This window comes from Mixophyes fleayi, chromosome 3 (assembly GCF_038048845.1).
Source record: "Mixophyes fleayi isolate aMixFle1 chromosome 3, aMixFle1.hap1, whole genome shotgun sequence".
Lineage (NCBI taxonomy): Eukaryota > Metazoa > Chordata > Amphibia > Anura > Limnodynastidae > Mixophyes > Mixophyes fleayi.
In genome coordinates, this window is record NC_134404.1 from 152973500 (window position 1) to 152993109 (window position 19610).

General features: G+C 37.0%; 1 protein-coding gene across 2 annotated transcripts in view; it reads left to right on the forward strand.

Moving 5' to 3' along the window:
• COL19A1 (collagen type XIX alpha 1 chain) overlaps positions 1-19610 on the forward strand; it is a 603039-nt gene that overhangs the window by 400676 nt on the left and 182753 nt on the right. For both annotated transcript variants that reach the window (XM_075202581.1, XM_075202582.1), the window contains exons 19-21: positions 358-402; positions 12791-12832; positions 18440-18475. In XM_075202581.1, coding sequence (XP_075058682.1) covers positions 358-402; positions 12791-12832; positions 18440-18475 — 123 coding nt within the window. The remainder of the gene's footprint in view (positions 1-357; positions 403-12790; positions 12833-18439; positions 18476-19610) is intronic.

Consider the following 19610-nt stretch of genomic DNA (forward strand, 5'->3'; position numbering starts at 1 on the left):
TCAAAATGATGAAATAAATAATAATGTTCTTTGGCATAAAGGAAAATGCTGGTCCTAGAGGTTCTCCAAAGGGAACTTTATTTTTCATAATGACCTGTGTAGCTGCAAATGAGTGATTACAGTACAGTCACTGAAGTAAGGCTGCAGGAATAATGGTAAATGTAAAGTGTTTGGCTGATATAGTGTAGTTTATTTTAGCAATATTGTTTGCGTGTAATGTTTCCATAGAAACTCCAGGGACCATGAGCATCATAATTAACATAATACAATTAACTTTTTAATTATTTTTAATTATTGCTTCACATGTGTGTAATATAAAATATAATACGGTTTCTAAATACTGTACTTTTTATTTAGGGATTACAAGGACAGGATGGAGTCAGTGGTCAAAAAGGAGATAAGGTAAAATTTTACATAATGCATAAGTTCTGTGCTTGTTTAAAAACTTTTTTTCTCTTTGATTTCTATTATGGCAAAGGTCAGGTCAATTGTGCTTTGCTTATTTGTACCTGTGATGTCTTTTTTTCTGGTAGTACTTTACTCCACGAGTGGCTCTATTCAAATGTATAAAACTACTCTGTAAATCACTGTAGAATTAAAACACTATGTAGACACAGCTGTTTTTATATTTATATTGCCTTTCATATAGGCTAGTTTCCTCATAGGTATACTTTTGTATTTTTAGCACTACTTTGTACAAAATATTTAGTATCTTTTGAACTCTTATGTTTCCCTACATTCCAAGGACAATACATGTTTTAATGACTTTTGATTCACCTAGATAAATTATTGACCCTTTCAATACAAGATGTGTAATACATTAAGTGACGCATCACACATATTTCCCTAGATTTTTTATAACTTATACGTGAAAATAACATCTGGTTACACGCAATAACATAAGCTTAGCTGTCAGTGAGATCTAAGCTAATGGTAGAGCATGTTAGCAATGCTCTAATACTATGGACAGTATGTGGAGAGCCTCTACAGGTTACACAGGAGATTTCCAAAAGAAGTGTAAAGGGGAAGAGTGCATCGTATGCACTCCATTATACAAGGGCCATTCCCGGTCTCCCCTTTAAACTCTGCATCTGACTTACATTTTAGTGCAAGTGCAAAGCATGCAAACACATGTGAAAATTATACCCATTCTAGTTTGTGTCAATGCCCTGTTACTGATATTAGCATCCTTCTCTCACCATAATTCTTTATTATACCAATGCAGACTCCAGGAACCCAAAAGTACCTTAATAAACTAATTTGACACACATACAGTGCCATGTTTTCTCAAATTGAGGCCACGTGGAAAACTCCCTACCCTCTGTCACTTGCACCTGAGCAAAATATTGTATAAATGTAAAATGTAACACATTATTGTGAACTCCTCATTTAAAAAGTTAAATAAAGCAAAGTTCCCTTGGCTATGACACCAGAACACCCAGAATCAGAGCTGTCTTAATGTATGAGCACGCTGGGCAGTTGCCCAGGGGTCCCATAGGCTTGCTAACTTTTCAGTATATTATTCCAGGAAATTTATTCAGAACCCTCAAAACCTCTTTATTAAAACATTTTGGTGGCCTAATCACCTCAAAAAAATGTGCATGTGTTGAACACTTAATTAATAATAAATAATTCATAGTAATTTCACACTGTGCCATCTCTGTCTGTATGATTTACCAATTAAGTATAATTTTTATGATGAATTTCTTGATTTTTTAACTTCAAGGCTCATGTTGTATTGCCCAAACGTTTGTGTGGATTAATCTCTGCTGTACTGCATGTTTTTTAATGTTTAAACACTGATTTTGTTGAAGGTACCAATAAATATAAACTTAATTTTATGGATAATTTACATTTTTATTCCTGGGAGTGGTTGTGTAGGTAAGTCCCCAGTGCACTGCTTGGCCCAGGGGCCTATAATGCTGTTAAGACGGCACTGCTCAGAATACATTCTAGTATGTAGCATGTCTTTCAAGACTGAAAGACTCCATTCAATCAGCCATTTACTTTATCCATTAATCCCTTTTTCCATTCACCCCTGATCGGGATGGAATCTGCTGCCCCTCCCCTCCTCCATCTGTTTATTCTTTCTGTATCCTCTCTTTTTATATGTGCCAACTTTAAGTGGAAAAATTGAAAGCTCTCTGAGGTTTTGTTCTTTTTGATTTTTAGATATCTTGATTATTATTTACACCATTGTACTGTTGTTAATAAGTTATTACTGCACTGTCAATAAAGCGGTCATAAAAAGTCAATTCATTTCTATATTCTATTCTACTATAAACTCCACTGAAACTAAATAGGCCATTTAAATTGATGGACATTGACTTGAATGGAGCTCCACAGCATTGATAATTGTTTTCCCCCACATTATAATAGAACCAATTAATCTTTATTGGTATGGGATCAAAGCTGAGAGTACCTGGCACTCCCCTTACTGCCATCCAGTCACATTGTCGGTTACCATGGGAAACTTGATTGGCTGAGCAGTTAAAGGGAGTTCCGGTCAATACCAATTACAATCATTTTGTGGTTGGACCAGCATGCGAAGTTCATTGCAGATTTTTTTGTTTATTTCTCGTGGATTGCAAAAAATAATTTTTTCCTCTCAATTGCAAGAGGCATTCCCTTGGATTACAAAGAGGAAACTTCATGTGGATTACAAAATAAGTACATTTACCAAGAAGAGTAGTTTTGGATTACACATTTCAGTATGGACCGCAAATTAAAAAGAATTCCCATTGGATTGCTTTTTTTTACCAATTTCAACTTTTTAGCTATTGTTCCTAAAAAGATGGCTCTACATTTCCTAAACTTTATCCCAGCTGAGTAAACCTGGCCACAATGGGATTGTTCAGCCTGATCAATAAAAGGTAAGATTACTGGTTGACTTTTGCCATACACATTACTGTCAAACATGCATCCAAATGGCCAGATATAGACTTTCAGTGGCTGCATCACAAGAAGCCATATATTGTACAATATGTGATTAAGCACTGACCAGATTTTCCAACCAGACAATTTTTGGTGGCCGTTCAGTGTTTACAACGTTAAAGATGTTATGCAGTTTAGAATAAAAAAACTATAATGGCAGAGATGGAATTGCAGGAAAAGTAATGTGAGAACGAAAACACAGGTGCTTACAGCCTGATCAGAAATAGCCAGCTGATATATATGGCCCCATACAATGCTATTCCACCTACTTGCTGATTCCCTCCTTCCCCAATTCATTCTTCTTTCAGTGCTCTGTCATTTAGTGAATGTCAGTAGAGGTTGCATGTAGTGATGGGTGAATCAGTTTGTCCAATCGACTTTCAAAAGTACACCATCAGCAAATTAATTTTCAAATTGTTCCTGATTTGCACCACATTTGGTAAATAGCGTCCACTTTAGAGTCAGGTGAGCCATATAGTGCATGTAACATATAGAAGCCAATCAGCAAGCATCAACAAATGTCACATGTCTACAGCTTAATAAATGGAAATTACAGCCCCTCTGTCATTCATTCCTCCCGGATTGTACTAGAGGAAGATATCACTGAAAGATCTACGTGACTATAGATAGGTAGCTCAAACTCCTGTTCACTTATCTGTGCACTGTGTTAACAACATATGTGTGTACACAAAACTGCAGCACAGCATTGTCTGGTGGAGTGTCCCAAGTGTAATATATTGTGATATCAACTGCTGTATTTGTCAAAATGAAGTGACTTTTGCAAAACACATTTTCTTAACTTGTCATTAGTACCATTAGCTATACAGATGTACAAATAACCAGGGAATACATTGGTTTATCAATTGGTGTGTTTTATTTACATGTACTGAATGGTCCTGTACGTGCCATTAGCACCATTACATACCTAGGTGTACAAACACACATGCAATTCATTGACATACTAACAGGGTACTTGTTAAAACTTTATGAAAATGGATATTTTTTTGCAGAATCTAAAAGGGAGTCAGTGCTTGTAAATTGCCATGAAACACATGGGAATTTGATGGGAATTATGGAAACTGATGATGAAGAACCTGCCTATTCTTCAACTTATGGACTGAAAATAGTGGATGCATACCTGAATTACCCCATACTACTTCCACATGATTATGGAATATTGGCAGAAGAAGCTTGACCATTGGCTGGAAATTTGTTACTGAAATACATTCCTTCATCATCATCATCATCACCATTTATTTATATAGCGCCACTGATTCTGCAGCGCTGTACAAAGAACTCATTCACATCAGTCCCTGCCCCATTGGAGCTTACAGTCTAAATTCCCTAACATATACACACACAGACACAGAGAGAGAGACTAGGGTCAATTTTGATAATTAGCCAATTTACTTAACTAGTATGTTTTTGGAGTGTGGGAGGAAACCGGAGGAAACCCACGCAAACACAAGGAGAACATACAAACTCCACAGAGATAAGGCCATGGTCGGGAATCAAACTCGTGACCCCAGTGCTGTGAGGCAGAAGTGCTAACCACTGAGCCACCATGCTGCATTCCTTCTATGTATTGTCTGAAAGGCACAGTCAATTATCCACCCAAAACACCTAAATTTGCCCCATCAAGATTCACCAGAACAATAAATATGTACTATGTAAAAAAAATTGCTTACCATGTTAGATGTAACATTATATTGATTTGGAACTGGAAATAAATATTTTGCAACAAGTGGAAACAAAATTACAGAACATATTGAACTGCAAATAAAATTTTGATGTAATTATTTCATTCATCAACATAATCTTCATAAGATGACTTTAACATTTAAGAGATTTAAGACATTAAAAACTGTAAAGATGCATTGCAAAATCCTCTATAGTAATGTCACATACCTCGATTGTTTTCTTCCAAAGTACACCAGTATGCAGGATAAGATGGCAGCACTGGCACCAGCTGATGAGGAGTTGGGCATAGTGAGGGCAGGCTGCATACAAATGAGATTTCATATTGTGGAGTGAGGTTATTAAACTTAGACAAAGTAGGGGGTATTCTGTATTTTATGAGCATTTCTTGCTTCGCAGAAGCGGTGGGAGCCATTTCCATTCTGCAACAAAACTTGCATTAATAAATTCAACAAGGTACAAAATAACAATTAGCAAATTTTGCACCAAATTCTGTCAAATAAGCTTTAATAGAATTTCTGGGGTGTAATTTCTAGCTGCATAGTTTTTATCTGCATGACATGATTACCACATAGCTCTTCTGGCACTCAATCAACAAGAAAATCCAGAATGGAAAAGGTATTATAACCGAGGGATGAATGAAACCCGAGGGAAAGTAAAAGCTGAGGTTTGTCATAAATATTTTTATACCTCTGTAAAGGGTTAAGGAACAGGCAAGGTATTTGGGTACGCCCATTGTTAGTGTCACTAGGGTAGGGCTTATGGGCAGGCTATAAGAACCTGTGTTTGGGTAAATTCTGCCCTCCCTCCCTGGTTGGTGGATCTGGGTAACGGTTTTCAGGTCATGCCTGCCTGTTGTGGTGCTCCCTTTTTTTGTTTTTTCTTTACCCAAAAATGTGGTCTTACATTTGGACAAGGAGTCATCAAAGTTATGATATTGCTTGCGGCTGGACTCTATGGCCCGTGGTATGTTGGATATTTCAGATGGTTTGTTTATATTTTTTGCCAGAAAACACTGTGCAGTCAGCAGCCAAGGTTGGTGGGGTGCCCATTACTTTTATTTAGACATTCTGAACCCATTTTTCTTCAGAAGAGTCAACTTAGGTTTCAGTGCAAGTACCTCCCTTGGGGATGGGCTTATTGGTCGCATCTGTGGGATGCAGGTTCTGGAATGCCTGGGATGAGATTTCCTGGTATAAGGATAAAGATGCTGCCAGGTGTCTTAAGCTCCTTTTAATCGTAGTCTCAGGGCAACTAGTCAGTCAGGTAGGTGCATTCTAAAAAATTAAGATAATGTTAAAAAACAAGCCAGATATCAGGAGTACAAGCAGGTAGTATAAATTAGTCAGGATTAGTGTAATGGCATATATTCAGGAATAGACCTATTTCACATAGTAGGAGTCAAAGAAGACCAATTGGGAGCAAAAATCCCATGCTAATCCATGATGATAGTATAATGTTTTATGACATGTTTTATAGGTGCAAATCCTCACCAATTTACTTTTAAATGTGGCAATAATACAGCTGACAATGTGCTGGTATGAGCCATGAATTCTACCTAGCTCTGTAGCCATGAGAATGAAAACTACTGCCTCTCTGTTGGCTGACACGGGCGGGGGGGGGGGGGGGGGGGGCTTGGGCTTGTTTATTCCCATTTTTCAAATCTGCAGAATATTTAGTACAATTAAAAAAAATCACAGTAGTCCCCATTTCTCCATTTATGCACTTAACCACTACATGACCAATTTTTTATATCTTTGTGGCCAGACCACATGTCCTAAGTTTTTGCTACTGTATGTGCTGATTTAACAGATAATTATTTTTAACTGTGTTATGTATCTATCTAGTAACATTTTTTTCAGGAAAGGAGGAAAGTGTTTCCTTGCATGGTGAAATAGATCACTTTATTTTATTTTAAGTGCATAAAACAGCCAAAATTAGCAGTAAAATACACTTTTCTGTGATCCATACAATAGCAACTTTTGTCTTATTATTGCAACCTTAGCTATTATGTAATATGGAGTAAAAATAGCTACATTGTTTATTTTATTTTTATTTTTTTAAATTGTATTTAACTTTTATATAATTTCATATATTTGCACTTAAACAGTTTGTCTGTCTTAGGGCCCTCCAATTGTCCACATTGATATGTTCTGTTACATGCAGTCTACACTTTATCTGTCAGTGTTGGTAGGCATTAGAAATTGGAGACAGGACTATTTTGATCAGGACCACCAACATAAATAAACTGGCAATAGTTTACCACAACGTATTTTATTTTTATGAAAAGGAATTGATGGAAATTAGAAAATATTTAGAAATGTTTGTTCCAACTACTCTTTATACCAGGTCCATAGGGTGATAGTAAAAAGTGGAACAGTGCACAAATCAGAACGATTTCAAAAGAATACATTTACATCCCTCCCTGTTGCAATTATAAAAAAAAAAAATAATTGTAGTATGGCAGAACTCTAAGTAATGAAAGTTGAAATGCACTTCATCATCTATGAAAGACAAGCCATTCCTCCCTCTCTACTCTCCATATGAAATTGGTAGTCACTAGAGGCCTCCGTACACCCCCGATGCAAGCAAGCAGATGAACTTTCTAGTGCCCTACCCTTACTATACATTACAGACAAGCCCTCCCTATTTCCCCTCTTGCAAATGAGGAAATAAGACTTCTCCTGGAGGCCTGTAACAGCCACTGTGACCAGAATTATTATGCCACATTTCACAGTTTCATCTTACATAGGGTTTCATGTGGTCATGGTATAACGATTATGAGCTATCACTAATTTTATGGTATATGACAAATACATGGTACACTAGGCACTATGTAAACAATGATTCATCTACAAACTGGCAGGTTTCACAATTGGAAGACTACGTAAAATACTATGCTCTTAATAATATGTGGATAACCTCGATTCATGAGAACAGAAATATATATATACACACACACATATATATAATGTGTGTGTGTGTGTATATATATATATATATATGGTAGGTGCAACAGAAGGAGGGCGCAATAGTGATGTTAACAGATTATACTGAACAAGGTGGGTACAGAATAGGTTGGCATAAGGATGTGATACAAATCTCTGGGTTGGTATCCAACAATAATGTAGTTGAACCAATTCACAAATCCAAATGCTAGACAGAATGTTCAAGCATGACAGTCACTGATGTAAAGATAGTCAATTTCTAATGCCACAGTATGAGGTGTGCTAGCTAACCATATGGAGCTCGTTGAACAGAAGTAATACTGTTTGCGATTCAACAGATAGACAGAAATACGTGGAATTGCGTGTAATGATACGGTTCACCAGATAACAAATCAAATAGGTGGGAGCGTACCAGAAAGTAAAATAAAACCAGCTTATCTGTATCAGGGTCTCCGACAGGAAATCTCAGCTCCGTCTGGTGTGTCAGGAACAGGCAAAACAGCAACTGCAGTATACAGTAGTTCTTAGCCTCAGGCAGCCGTCCCCATACAGTCACCGCTCACAGTCTCCAATTAACCGTAATAGTAGAGATAGAGGAGCCATATAGTGTAGTAATTTATGTACAAAAAATTTATTCAGAAATCATATAAATGCACACTCACATTTAACAAGATAATAGTAAGCTTATCTGTAATTAGGCAGTAGGTCAGCTTGTACCAGTATGGATCCCTGGAGAGATTTACAGGTATTACCAACGATCTCCACACAGAAGTATCAGGGTATACCCAATAGATGTCCAGGGTAGTAGTGTGACCTACACAAGCTTATAGCTAAGTGATGGGGCCTCAACGCGTTTCGTCTTGACAGACTTCTTCAGGAGGAAAAACAAGTGTCTGTCAAACTCAAATCGATATAAAATTTATTACAAATTATTGCCTCTGAGGAAACGGCAAGCTAGTGCCGAGAAACGCGTCAGGCGGAGTTCATCATATCTATTGGAGACTTGGAGACGTGGCATCTCTTCACTCATACCCCGGGGTTGGATAAAGTTTTTTTCCTCTCTTTGTGATTAATCTGAAAACGGATGCCGATACGGCATCATTTGCAGGCGGAGGACACTGAACCTCACTTATACATACCATTCTCTGTGATCCATTCCAATGGACGTTGATACAACCTAAACCGCGGCTGGAGGACACTGAGCCCGACGTGCAGGTTTGATGTTTATACCTTCACCCACAATATTCATTTTTGCTGACTACAACTTTACTCTTAGGAGCATCTAGAGCTGGGAACAGCTGCTGAATTTGCTCACTAATCAATTTCATATGCCTCCTTTTTAGTATGTTACACTTTTTTTATTTACTTGGATTTATCTATGTTATATGACACTCTAAGGAGATTGACTAAACTGAAGTGCACATCTAAATCAGTCTGGGAATTAATCTAACGAGACTGACATTCAAGTGGAAGCCCTTTTGCGGTTTCCTTGAACTTACACTTCAACTGATGTTCTAACTGGAGGCTATCTAAGTGTGCTTTATCACTCGGAATTACCTGCATATCTTCATTGTCTATTGCATGCGGTCAATTGGATAATAGTTGCTTTTTTGTGAGGTCTAACCATCTGTATAACGTTAATTACAATATTAACCTCATAATAGCCTATTCTATGATGCTGATGACATTCAGCAGTTTTTGAAGGTTCTTTGAACCTGGTTATATGTCTATGTGGGATATTATGTATAAGTCTCAAGTGATACTGTTTTAATAATATATATATATATTTCTACTATGACATTTATAATGAGATTATGCCAATGATCTAGTCTCTTGATTGTTAAGTCTCCTTTGATATTTTATCTATTTAACCAGAATTTACTGAAACAATTGCCTATCATATCTATTGTTGATACACATGTATTTGTAATAAATTTTATATCGATTTGAGTTTTGCGCTATCTTATCATATTACAGTAGTTTTTATAATATTGACGGGTCCAGATCCCGTCTAGACAGCTGCATCTCGATCGATTGATATAGGATAACTAGCGCCCCATATATGCGTGTTTGTTTTGAAAGTGTCTGTCAAGACGAAACGCGTTGAGGCCCCATCACTTAGCTATAAGCTTGTGTAGGTCACACTACTACCCTGGACATCTATTGGGTATACCCTGATACTTCTGTGTGGAGATCGTTGGTAATACCTGTAAAGCTCTCCAGGGATCCATACTGGTACAAGCTGACCTACTGCCTAATTACAGATAAGCTTACTATTATCTTGTTAAATGTGAGTGTGCATTTATATGATTTCTGAATAAATTTTTTGTACATAAATTACTACACTATATGGCTCCTCTATCTCTACTATTACGGTTAATTGGAGACTGTGAGCGGTGACTGTATGGGGACGGCTGCCTGAGGCTAAGAACTACTGTATACTGCAGTTGCTGTTTTGCCTGTTCCTGACACACCAGACGGAGCTGAGATTTCCTGTCGGAGACCCTGATACAGATAAGCTGGTTTTATTTTACTTTCTGGTACGCTCCCACCTATTTGATTTGTTATCTGGTGAACCGTATCATTACACGCAATTCCACGTATTTCTGTCTATCTGTTGAATCGCAAACAGTATTACTTCTGTTCAACGAGCTCCATATGGTTAGCTAGCACACCTCATACTGTGGCATTAGAAATTGACTATCTTTACATCAGTGACTGTCATGCTTGAACATTCTGTCTAGCATTTGGATTTGTGAATTGGTTCAACTACATTATTGTTGGATACCAACCCAGAGATTTGTATCACATCCTTATGCCAACCTATTCTGTACCCACCTTGTTCAGTATAATCTGTTAACATCACTATTGCGCCCTCCTTCTGTTGCACCTACCACATCTATTTTCGGCCTTACCAGCCAGAGTTTTGAAGGAAGGCTGCCTCCTCACATGGAAGAGGTGTATATGTGGGTTTAACTTTATCACTTCATTTATACAATACTGCATTGAGCGCCAGTGTTTATATCTTGTTGTCTACATCTATATATATATATATATATATATATATATATATATATATACACACATACACACACACATCTCTCTCGACTAGCAACCAGCTCAATTCCTTCCCAGCTTCCTCAGACTTGAGCCTTTACAATCTATTTTACATGCAACGGTTAGACTGATTTTCCTTACTTTTTGTCTGCCGAGTCACTTTGTCAGTCTCTACACTGGTTGCCTGTTTTTCAACGAATCCAATATAAAATTCTTCTACTAACATATAAGGCCATCAACAAAATTGTACCAACCTACATCTCCTCACTTGTCTCACAATATCTCCCAACTCGACACCTCCGTTTTGCACAAGATCTACGTCTCTCTGCCACTCTCATCACTTCCTCCCACTCTCTGTTGCTCAACTTTTTTCAGGCTGCACCCACTTTATGGAATTCACTCCTTTGCACCAAAAGACTTTCCTCTAGTCTTCAAACCTTCAAGCATTCTCTGAAAACCCACCTCTTCAGACAAGCTTATAATATTCCTCTACCACCCTCTTAATCTCCCTAGGTAACCCTATTACCACCCTCTACACCACTTACACAAGACAACATTATAGTTGTATGACTGAGCATACAGCCCACTAAATGCTTTTTTAACCTTTGCATTCTAGCTGGACCAATGTGCAATATGATGTAGCACTTACTCTTGTGTATCAAACCATTGTCCCATAGATTGTAAGCTTGCGAGCAGGGTCCTGTTAACTCTCTGTATGTATGTATGTATTAGTCAGTATTGTTTTATTACTGTTTGTTCCCAATTGTAAAGTGCTACGGAATCTGCTGGCGCTATATAAATAAATGTTGATGATGATGATGATTATCATCTTTCACAGATGTTTGTTTTTGAAAAGTAATAGAGGACTAGCAGCAAGTACTGCTGCAACACTGAAATCTATATTGTTAAAATATAGTTTGACAATAGAATAAACTGCAAGTATACAATAAAGTGTACAGGCTAAATGACGAGTTTTGACATTTTATCAGCAGAAACTAACATCTATTAGTTTGTAAATTACCTTCTTAAAAGCTACTATTACCACATTATGTTTCAGTGATCATTTTGTTGTTCATAAGCCAGTATAGTACTGCTACAATGCATAATGTATAATTTGCCAGTGAGTGTGCGGCTATTCAACACATTGTACAGGGTGAAAAAGCATAAAAGTATAAAAACTGAAACAATCAAATAATAAACAACAACTGAAGATTACATTGAGCAGTAACTTATTTGTATTATTGGTAGTCTACATGCTTTGACTTAAATGATTGAACTATCATTATTAAATATGATTGTACCCTGATGAAAAATTGTCAGCCTTGTATAACATATCTAAGACAATAAATGATGACATTCTGAAGACGGGCAGGAATCAGTGCTTAACAAATGTACTTTCATATTAGAAATATATATTCTTACATAAACATGATTTTACGTAATAAAACAGATGAAACTTGACAAATGAGTTTGTATTTTTTTTTATTTTGATACATGTCTGGCTTTCCATTCCAAAGCATTTGAAGCGGGAGCCTCATTTGCATTTTAAAATAACTACAGTAAGCAACTTTTGATAAATTGTTTCCCCAACATGTTGTCATTCGTACTGTTCAAAACAGAGGTGTATGGATGTGTCAGCAAAATAATGTACTTTACATGAAAAAATAAAGTGGTTGTCTGAGAGCACAAATTACTTTTTGCAGATTTGATTTGCCACGTGCTGTTTACACAAAGCCCTTCACACTCTGTTTTAACTTATAATACTGGTGATAAATTATACATAAGGCCAGCGATTCAAGTGCGTAAGTAAATTGTGGATTTAAAGGAACACAAGATAAGTAAATATGCTGCTTGGAAGAATAATGATCTTATCAGCATCATCCTTATTACGTTTACTGCTGTTTCACAACAAATGCATATTTATGATGAATTCTAATTTGTCCAATGCAAGAGCTTGATTAGTGTTTAATGTGTCATTTATTCTTGTTTTGTATAGTTAACCCATCCTCATTATAGAAATTACAGTGCTTATCATCCCTTCTCCAAACACATTAGTTTGAGGGTTTTTTTCGTAAATGTAAGCTTGCAGAGACTTAGTAAATGTTTTTTACAAGAATTATTCCAGTTGTTTTTTTTATTGTTTTGATTTGTAGGGGGACGTTGGTCCAAGAGGATTGCCGGGCCTGCCAGGATTGGTAATTATATAACAGCGCAAATTAGGTTTCAAATTGTACAGCATGTGAAGTAGGTGCCATAAAATCCATAAGGTTTAGTGCCTAGCCAGCAGAGCAGGCTGTAACAAAGCTAATAAATACAGGCAAATGACTTTCTGTAAAATCATTATTTTGAAACAAAATAGCCTAGTGTGGATGCTGTTCTGCATGGCTCATGATCATAAAAGCCATCTAAAAAACTATGTTGTTTCTTAAGATGTATACAAGAGTAAATATACTATTGTCAGAATTTGCAGTAAAATATTGTTAGTCTTGCCTGCTTATATTACACACTCTTTCTCAGCTGGCAAATGATGACTTGTTTTTTCGACTGGAAGTTTCATTAAACCAGTAATTATGTATTTTACTTAAATTAGCTCTATCATTGTGGATTTGTTTCATCCAAAGTATGTAAACACCACTAATGCAGTTCAGGGAATTTAAGTAATGGGCTGGTTTCTTCAGTATAGCTGCTTCTATAAATGTCATATTTGCTAGCATAATACATAGGGAGAAAGATATTTAATGTATAATGTATAATTATATCAATACCATGAACAAGTAAATTTTATAAGTTTTATGTAAAAACAAGAACACATCCCTTATATAGTAAATTAATCTTGTGGACTCATTTCAAGAGGGCCGTGAATGAATATATAACAGTCATTTACTAATTGCAAAATGTGCTACTTGTGCGAATACATTTAATTGACCGCCTCTCATAACCTGCCTTCAGTTTGATTTTTATAACTGCCCCCATAAAAGTGCTATGTGCAACCTTTTGTAGACTTGTGAGTCCAGTCAGAAATGAGCATTAACTTTCTCCTAATACACTGCTCAGTTTTTCTCCCAAAACACTTCATTGAGACTCATTTATGTCTTACACTAAAAAGAGATTTCTGCATAAGTTCGGCATACAAGTGTGCCCCTCTCCCACTCAGGCAGCTTCTACACACTACACTAGCTATGTGATCTCATTGGACAGGACACTAGCGGCGGGATTCAGTTCAGCACAAGTTCCCATCGGAGCCTTGCGTGATGTGCAGCTGCAACACTATCGGTTATTAGAGTAGAGAAATCTTGGCTTGTTTTTGCTCACTCCGATATAAGTTACAGGCAAAAATGAGCAGAGATTTCAATGCAAACATTGCAGTCTAATTTGCTTGAGGCTCCTATGGGACCTCACACTGAACTCTCCCATAGATGGCTGAAAACAACACTAGGTCAGCAGGAGAAAGGAGAGTCCTCTCCTTGCTCCTGCCAACCCAGTCTTTCACGAGAGTCAGGGCCGTAACTAGGGCTGTGCGACAGGGGCAATCGCCCAGGGCGCAATGCTGAAGGGGGGCGCAATTTAGGAATATTTTAGATTAATTTGGTTAAAATTAAGGGCTAGGGGGACGGCATTTGTCTTTCTTGTCCCAGGCGCTAGAATTCTAAGTTACGGCTCTGACGAGAGTCAGTAGATGAAATTGAGCACTGTTCTCCAGACAACTAAAAATTTAAAATGTTATATTTGATAAAAGCTTAAATATTATTGCCACCATACAAATGGGAAAACACCACTCATGTTCTTAACCTCAAACAGAAATTTGTGTGCACCAAGACATTGAATGCATATGAGCAATGTCAAGGAAGACCATTGCACATTTTGGCAGATCATATTGTGCAAGAAATACTCTTGCCATGTTACAAAGGTGGATTACTTTGCTTATATGTGATCTTCTAACTAGATGGAATTTTACCATGACTATACTTAAGAAATTGCATGAACTTTACACTTTCAAACAGTAGAACATACTCATCTCTTTCTCTATATACATTTTTGTTTTATTTTTACCCTTTTTATAGAGATGGTGAGACGGAAATATTTCTGTAAACTTGAATCCTGTTTTTTATCTGACACACTTTGATTGTGGGAATTGATTTAATTCTAAGAATTATAAAACATTAACCCCTAATCTATTTTTTTTTAAAAGAAAAAAACCTGTATAAAAATAACATAATAATGAGTGGAGGTAAGATTAGTCCATTTGTTTTCTGCTCCAAATCCTATAACTTGAATTGCCAGAAGCAGAAAAGGCAGCAGTGCAGGAATATGGGGTAGCAGGGATCTGTTCAGGGACCAATTTACATCCAACATATGGTCTAGCTGGCAGACAGCTGCATGGTTTGTTTCCTCACCTATTCCTGCACAGATCTACAGCACACTACACTGGTTAATTTAGTGATATTACCAAAACAGGGACAAATTGCTAGTATCTCATCTAACATGTCACTGTCTGCACTGAAGAAGAGAGCAGACCTCCAGCTTCAAAACCTCATGGTAAATGTGGCTGAACGGATTCATTCAGAACAGACATCGACCTCTGCAGATTTTCCCGATCCCATGCCAATATGGCCAAGTTTTATCCTGTTGACACTCTGTTGAACCTTCACTTAGCAATACTGCAAAGCCAGATACAACCATGGGCAGATGCTGCCCACATTTGAAACAGATACTGTAGGCATTAGAGTATGGTACTATGCCATATGCACGGAAATGGAGAAGAGAGATGGACTTCCAATGAAGTGAATGGAGCAACCGTTAATCAGGCTAGAGTTTCCAGAAATGTCTCTGCAATGGCATGGGCAAGATCTGTCGTCACCACCTCATCCATGTCTATCATAGACAATGTATGCAGTGCCATGTGCATTGGTTCATCACTATGAAGGGCAGTGTTGAAGACTCCACTTGCAAGAAGGTCACAGATTTCTCTGCTGAAACTATCACATCCTAACTACCCACCAGGTCTAGGAAGTCAACATTGCTCAGCAGAACCTAAACTCATGCATTGCTGTGAGACAAAATGCTCACAGAAACTAGAGGTAACCCAACAACTGATGCTGCACTAGCTGGGGCATCAGCAAAAGGTGCTGGTGGTATCATCTGCCTGACCTGCTTCTCTGCTGTCACTGGGAGAGCACCTAACCAGATCCTACTCAGCCTCCTCCTCATTCTTGTTAAATAATACCAAAATAAACATATGTAAAAAAAATTACATTAATGTTTAAATGTAAAATACCAAAAAGAAACTAGCAAATTAGTTGCAATACATACTAAAAAGGCAAAGCAAGCAATACCTTTCTAGCTCTCAATAACTTTGTTGTCCTGCCTGGTGCTCTTAAAGTGGTTATAGGAAGAGGTTCAGGGTGAATCTGATCTAAGATATTATGAAATGTGGTGAATCAAAACAAATTGAATTGCAAATGAATCACAGGATTTGTAATATTTTGCAAAATCATGGCAATCCGAATTTCTGAGGCTTCTTACAGCCTTTCCAAAACAGGCAAAAATTGAGAGTAAGGGACAATGGTTCAAAAGTAGGAGCAGCAACACACCCACATAAGGAATACTAAACCTATAATGGGTATCTAAGTGTTACCTCTGGATTTGCATCCAGGAACATGCAAGCAAATGGGCACAGAGAAACAATGATGATAAAGAGTGGGTATTTGGGTGAACGAATGACTAAACAAATGCCAACCTAGTAGGTACATTAATGTTTGAATGATCTTATTACATTGGTTGAAGTACTACTGCAATTGTGCTTTCCCTTATAAAGGGCTCCCAAAAGGTGCAAAATATATCACACTGAAAGTATAGGTCAAAGCTTGGTTTTCACCATTTCAACAAACAAATTATCTGCGCTCAAACAATAAGATAAATGTTGTATATTAGAAGGCTAGCTCTAAAGCATTGGCCAAAACAAATATTTATAGCTGTTTCTAGGTTTTAAATCTGAATTTTGCTTTGTTGATATCTAGCTCTCAGGCTAGTTATGTTGGCCACACATGGTGCAATATCAGGCACTTGACCTGATATCACAACATGTCTGTCCCAACAATGAAAATGATAACCAATAATAATCCAATTATAACCCATGCATGCGGTCACTTTCTGACTGCATTAACTGAACAGGGTGATGCCAGAAGTGATTGTTCACTGCTTCTGTTTCCTGGCACTTGCTCCAAGTGGCAACAGCTGCCATGTGTGGCAAGGTTTACAAAAGTATTCTAGTCCCCAATTCGCTAAAGAGGGGTGTAAACAAACTGCATACTCTGGGTAAAACAAGTATTAGAAGGGATTGTGACAGGGTGAGAGAAAGGAATGAGTTAATGTCTGTAGAAGTATGGAATCTTGCTGCATCTATCCCACACTGGACAGGCTTATGCCTTTCATCCGTGAGGTTTGGGATGGTACGTGTTTAGTTAGATACATTAATTTTTAAGCAAGAATAAATTAGGTAAGGACTAAATACATATTTTATAATGAGGCTGAATGCTGTTACAAAACATTCTGTTGAACACTGAAATAAACTTGAACACAAATTTGCATACTAAGGATCATCTTAATTTTACCTACTGATACTAAAAATTTGGATTTGTTTGTGGACTTGGACAAACCCAAATCTTACAAAACGTTGATAGAATCTAGTCAAACCCTACAGAAAAAATGTGTGTGCTTTTTGTATATTAATACTAATAATATTAACAATAATAATAGTAATACCTTATGGTCAGTGATATGGAAAGTTATTTTCATAGACTTCCTAATAAACTAAACCTAGGATAAAACTTCCAGTACAGCAATATTTGTAAAACAGAAGTATATTTAAATTGATAGGAGAAAGCAGCTGAAATATAAAACTGTTGGGGTTGGCTGTGAGAGCAGAGTGCCATTCCTGTGATTACAGCCACGAAGGGACCTCCGTGTTGGCAGTAACGACATGTTAAGCTTATCTGTATTTCATGCAATTTCCATCTGGCAGGAAATCTCAGGCAAAATACATTATTGAGATCTCTTCTGTTTAAAATGGTTTTATCAAGTCTACCATCCAATTCCATGGTCAGGCTTATTTAGAGGCACAGCGAAAATTGGTCTCTGTAGATATATTATTGCATAATAATTACAAAATTATATGAGGCTTAGCAGATCTGCATATCTGTGAATTTCAATCAAAAGTGAAAAACTTTTCCTTTCCGATGCTCAAAGTGCATATTCAGGCATTGTTGATTTTTTAATGAACTGTACAACCTGCCCAATTATATTATTTACTTCTAAAAATATATTTCATGAATGATTGGCTCTTATGATATTATAATATCAATGTGGTCAGTGGGTTTTAAGCAATTAGAATTATATGCTGAAAGAAAATACTTAAAGGATTTTATACACATAACAACTGTTCAGATAAGAGGGGTTATGTAATAATATGATCCAATGAACAATTAATTTTTTAGAATTCTAGTGGAGTTACAATAAAGCTGATATATTATTGGCTGTTGTGGGTTCCAACACATTACTGCACTATGTTGGTAAATAGGCCACAAGGTCACTGACTGATGTTCACACCCATATTCACTAAGGCCCTGTCCCCAATGTAGTGACACCACAAATTTAAAAACGTATATGTATAACCAATTGCAAAGAAGCAGCTTTGGAGACATAAACACCTCGTTATAGAGAAGATCTTCTATACAATACATTTTCATATGAAAATAGTGTGTGGGTTTGAATAAGCATGTAGTTTCATAGTATGTCTCTTACAGATCAGCTCTGACACAAAAGGAGAAAAAGGTGACCCTGTGAGTATTCAGTGCGAAGACATATATTTATAATACAAACTGTATTCAGCTTTCATGGTCTGATATCTAAAGATCTCTGAAGCTTTAAAGGGAAATGAAATTGGAGCTCTTTCAAAATGTTGTGCTTCAGTGGATTACTGGATTTATTCGCAGGTATAAAGACTGCACTGACGCAGGGGCTCTTATGCTGTTAACTTTATTAAGAGATCATTTTGATTATGAAATAATCAATACCTATTGCACAAACCATTTAAACTTTTCAACCTTGTGGGCCAATGGCTGGAAATAGTTTTCTATGTAAACTGTCAAATTATTAAAGGCATCAGTGAGCTCTTATGGCATCTTCAGTCCTGTTCTTGGGTAGTAAATTATGCCTATAATATATATATATATATATATATATATATATATATATATATATATATATATATATATTTATTTTGGAAATTCTATAAGTCATTACTAAGTACTGACATAGAAATAGAACAATGAAACAAAACCAACAGAGGAAAGTTGTGGGGGGATTAAAATGACCAAAGTCCTTAAATGGGGCTTGGTATAAGTGGGTTACATATTTAACCGCTTTTGACCATCAAAAGAAATCAGGGAAGATATTGTAGCCTGCCATGCAACTGAGGCTTGCACCATAGAAGAGCATTGTGTGAAGGGGGCTGGATGTGTGCCCCCCAGACATAAGGAGTAGCTGGGTTTGGTATGGGGAATCAAGATTCAGAATTCTACCTTTAAATAGATAATACAAGATAAGGCAACCTCTAGTTGTTATCGACCTCTGGGAATAATCACCAATTAATGTAAACTATCTGGAGAGCAGGATAGTACAATGGTATATCTGACAGAACAAGCCACTTCACTTTGGATGGTCACATGATTGTGGCCAGGAGGCGGCATATTCTGCACTGTATATAAAGCTCACTCTAACAGTGTCAGAGCAACAGCTATCCATACCCAGACTGACTCCCTATTATGCTGTATTGCTGCTGTCCTTGGTTTTCCTTGTAAATCCTTCTAGGAAAGTGCTTCTGCCTTTTAACCCCTTGTGTACCAGTCGTTGCTTGTTTTGACCTCTCTTCCTCGGATCCTGATTCTGTACCTCGCTACTGCCAGTGTACCACTC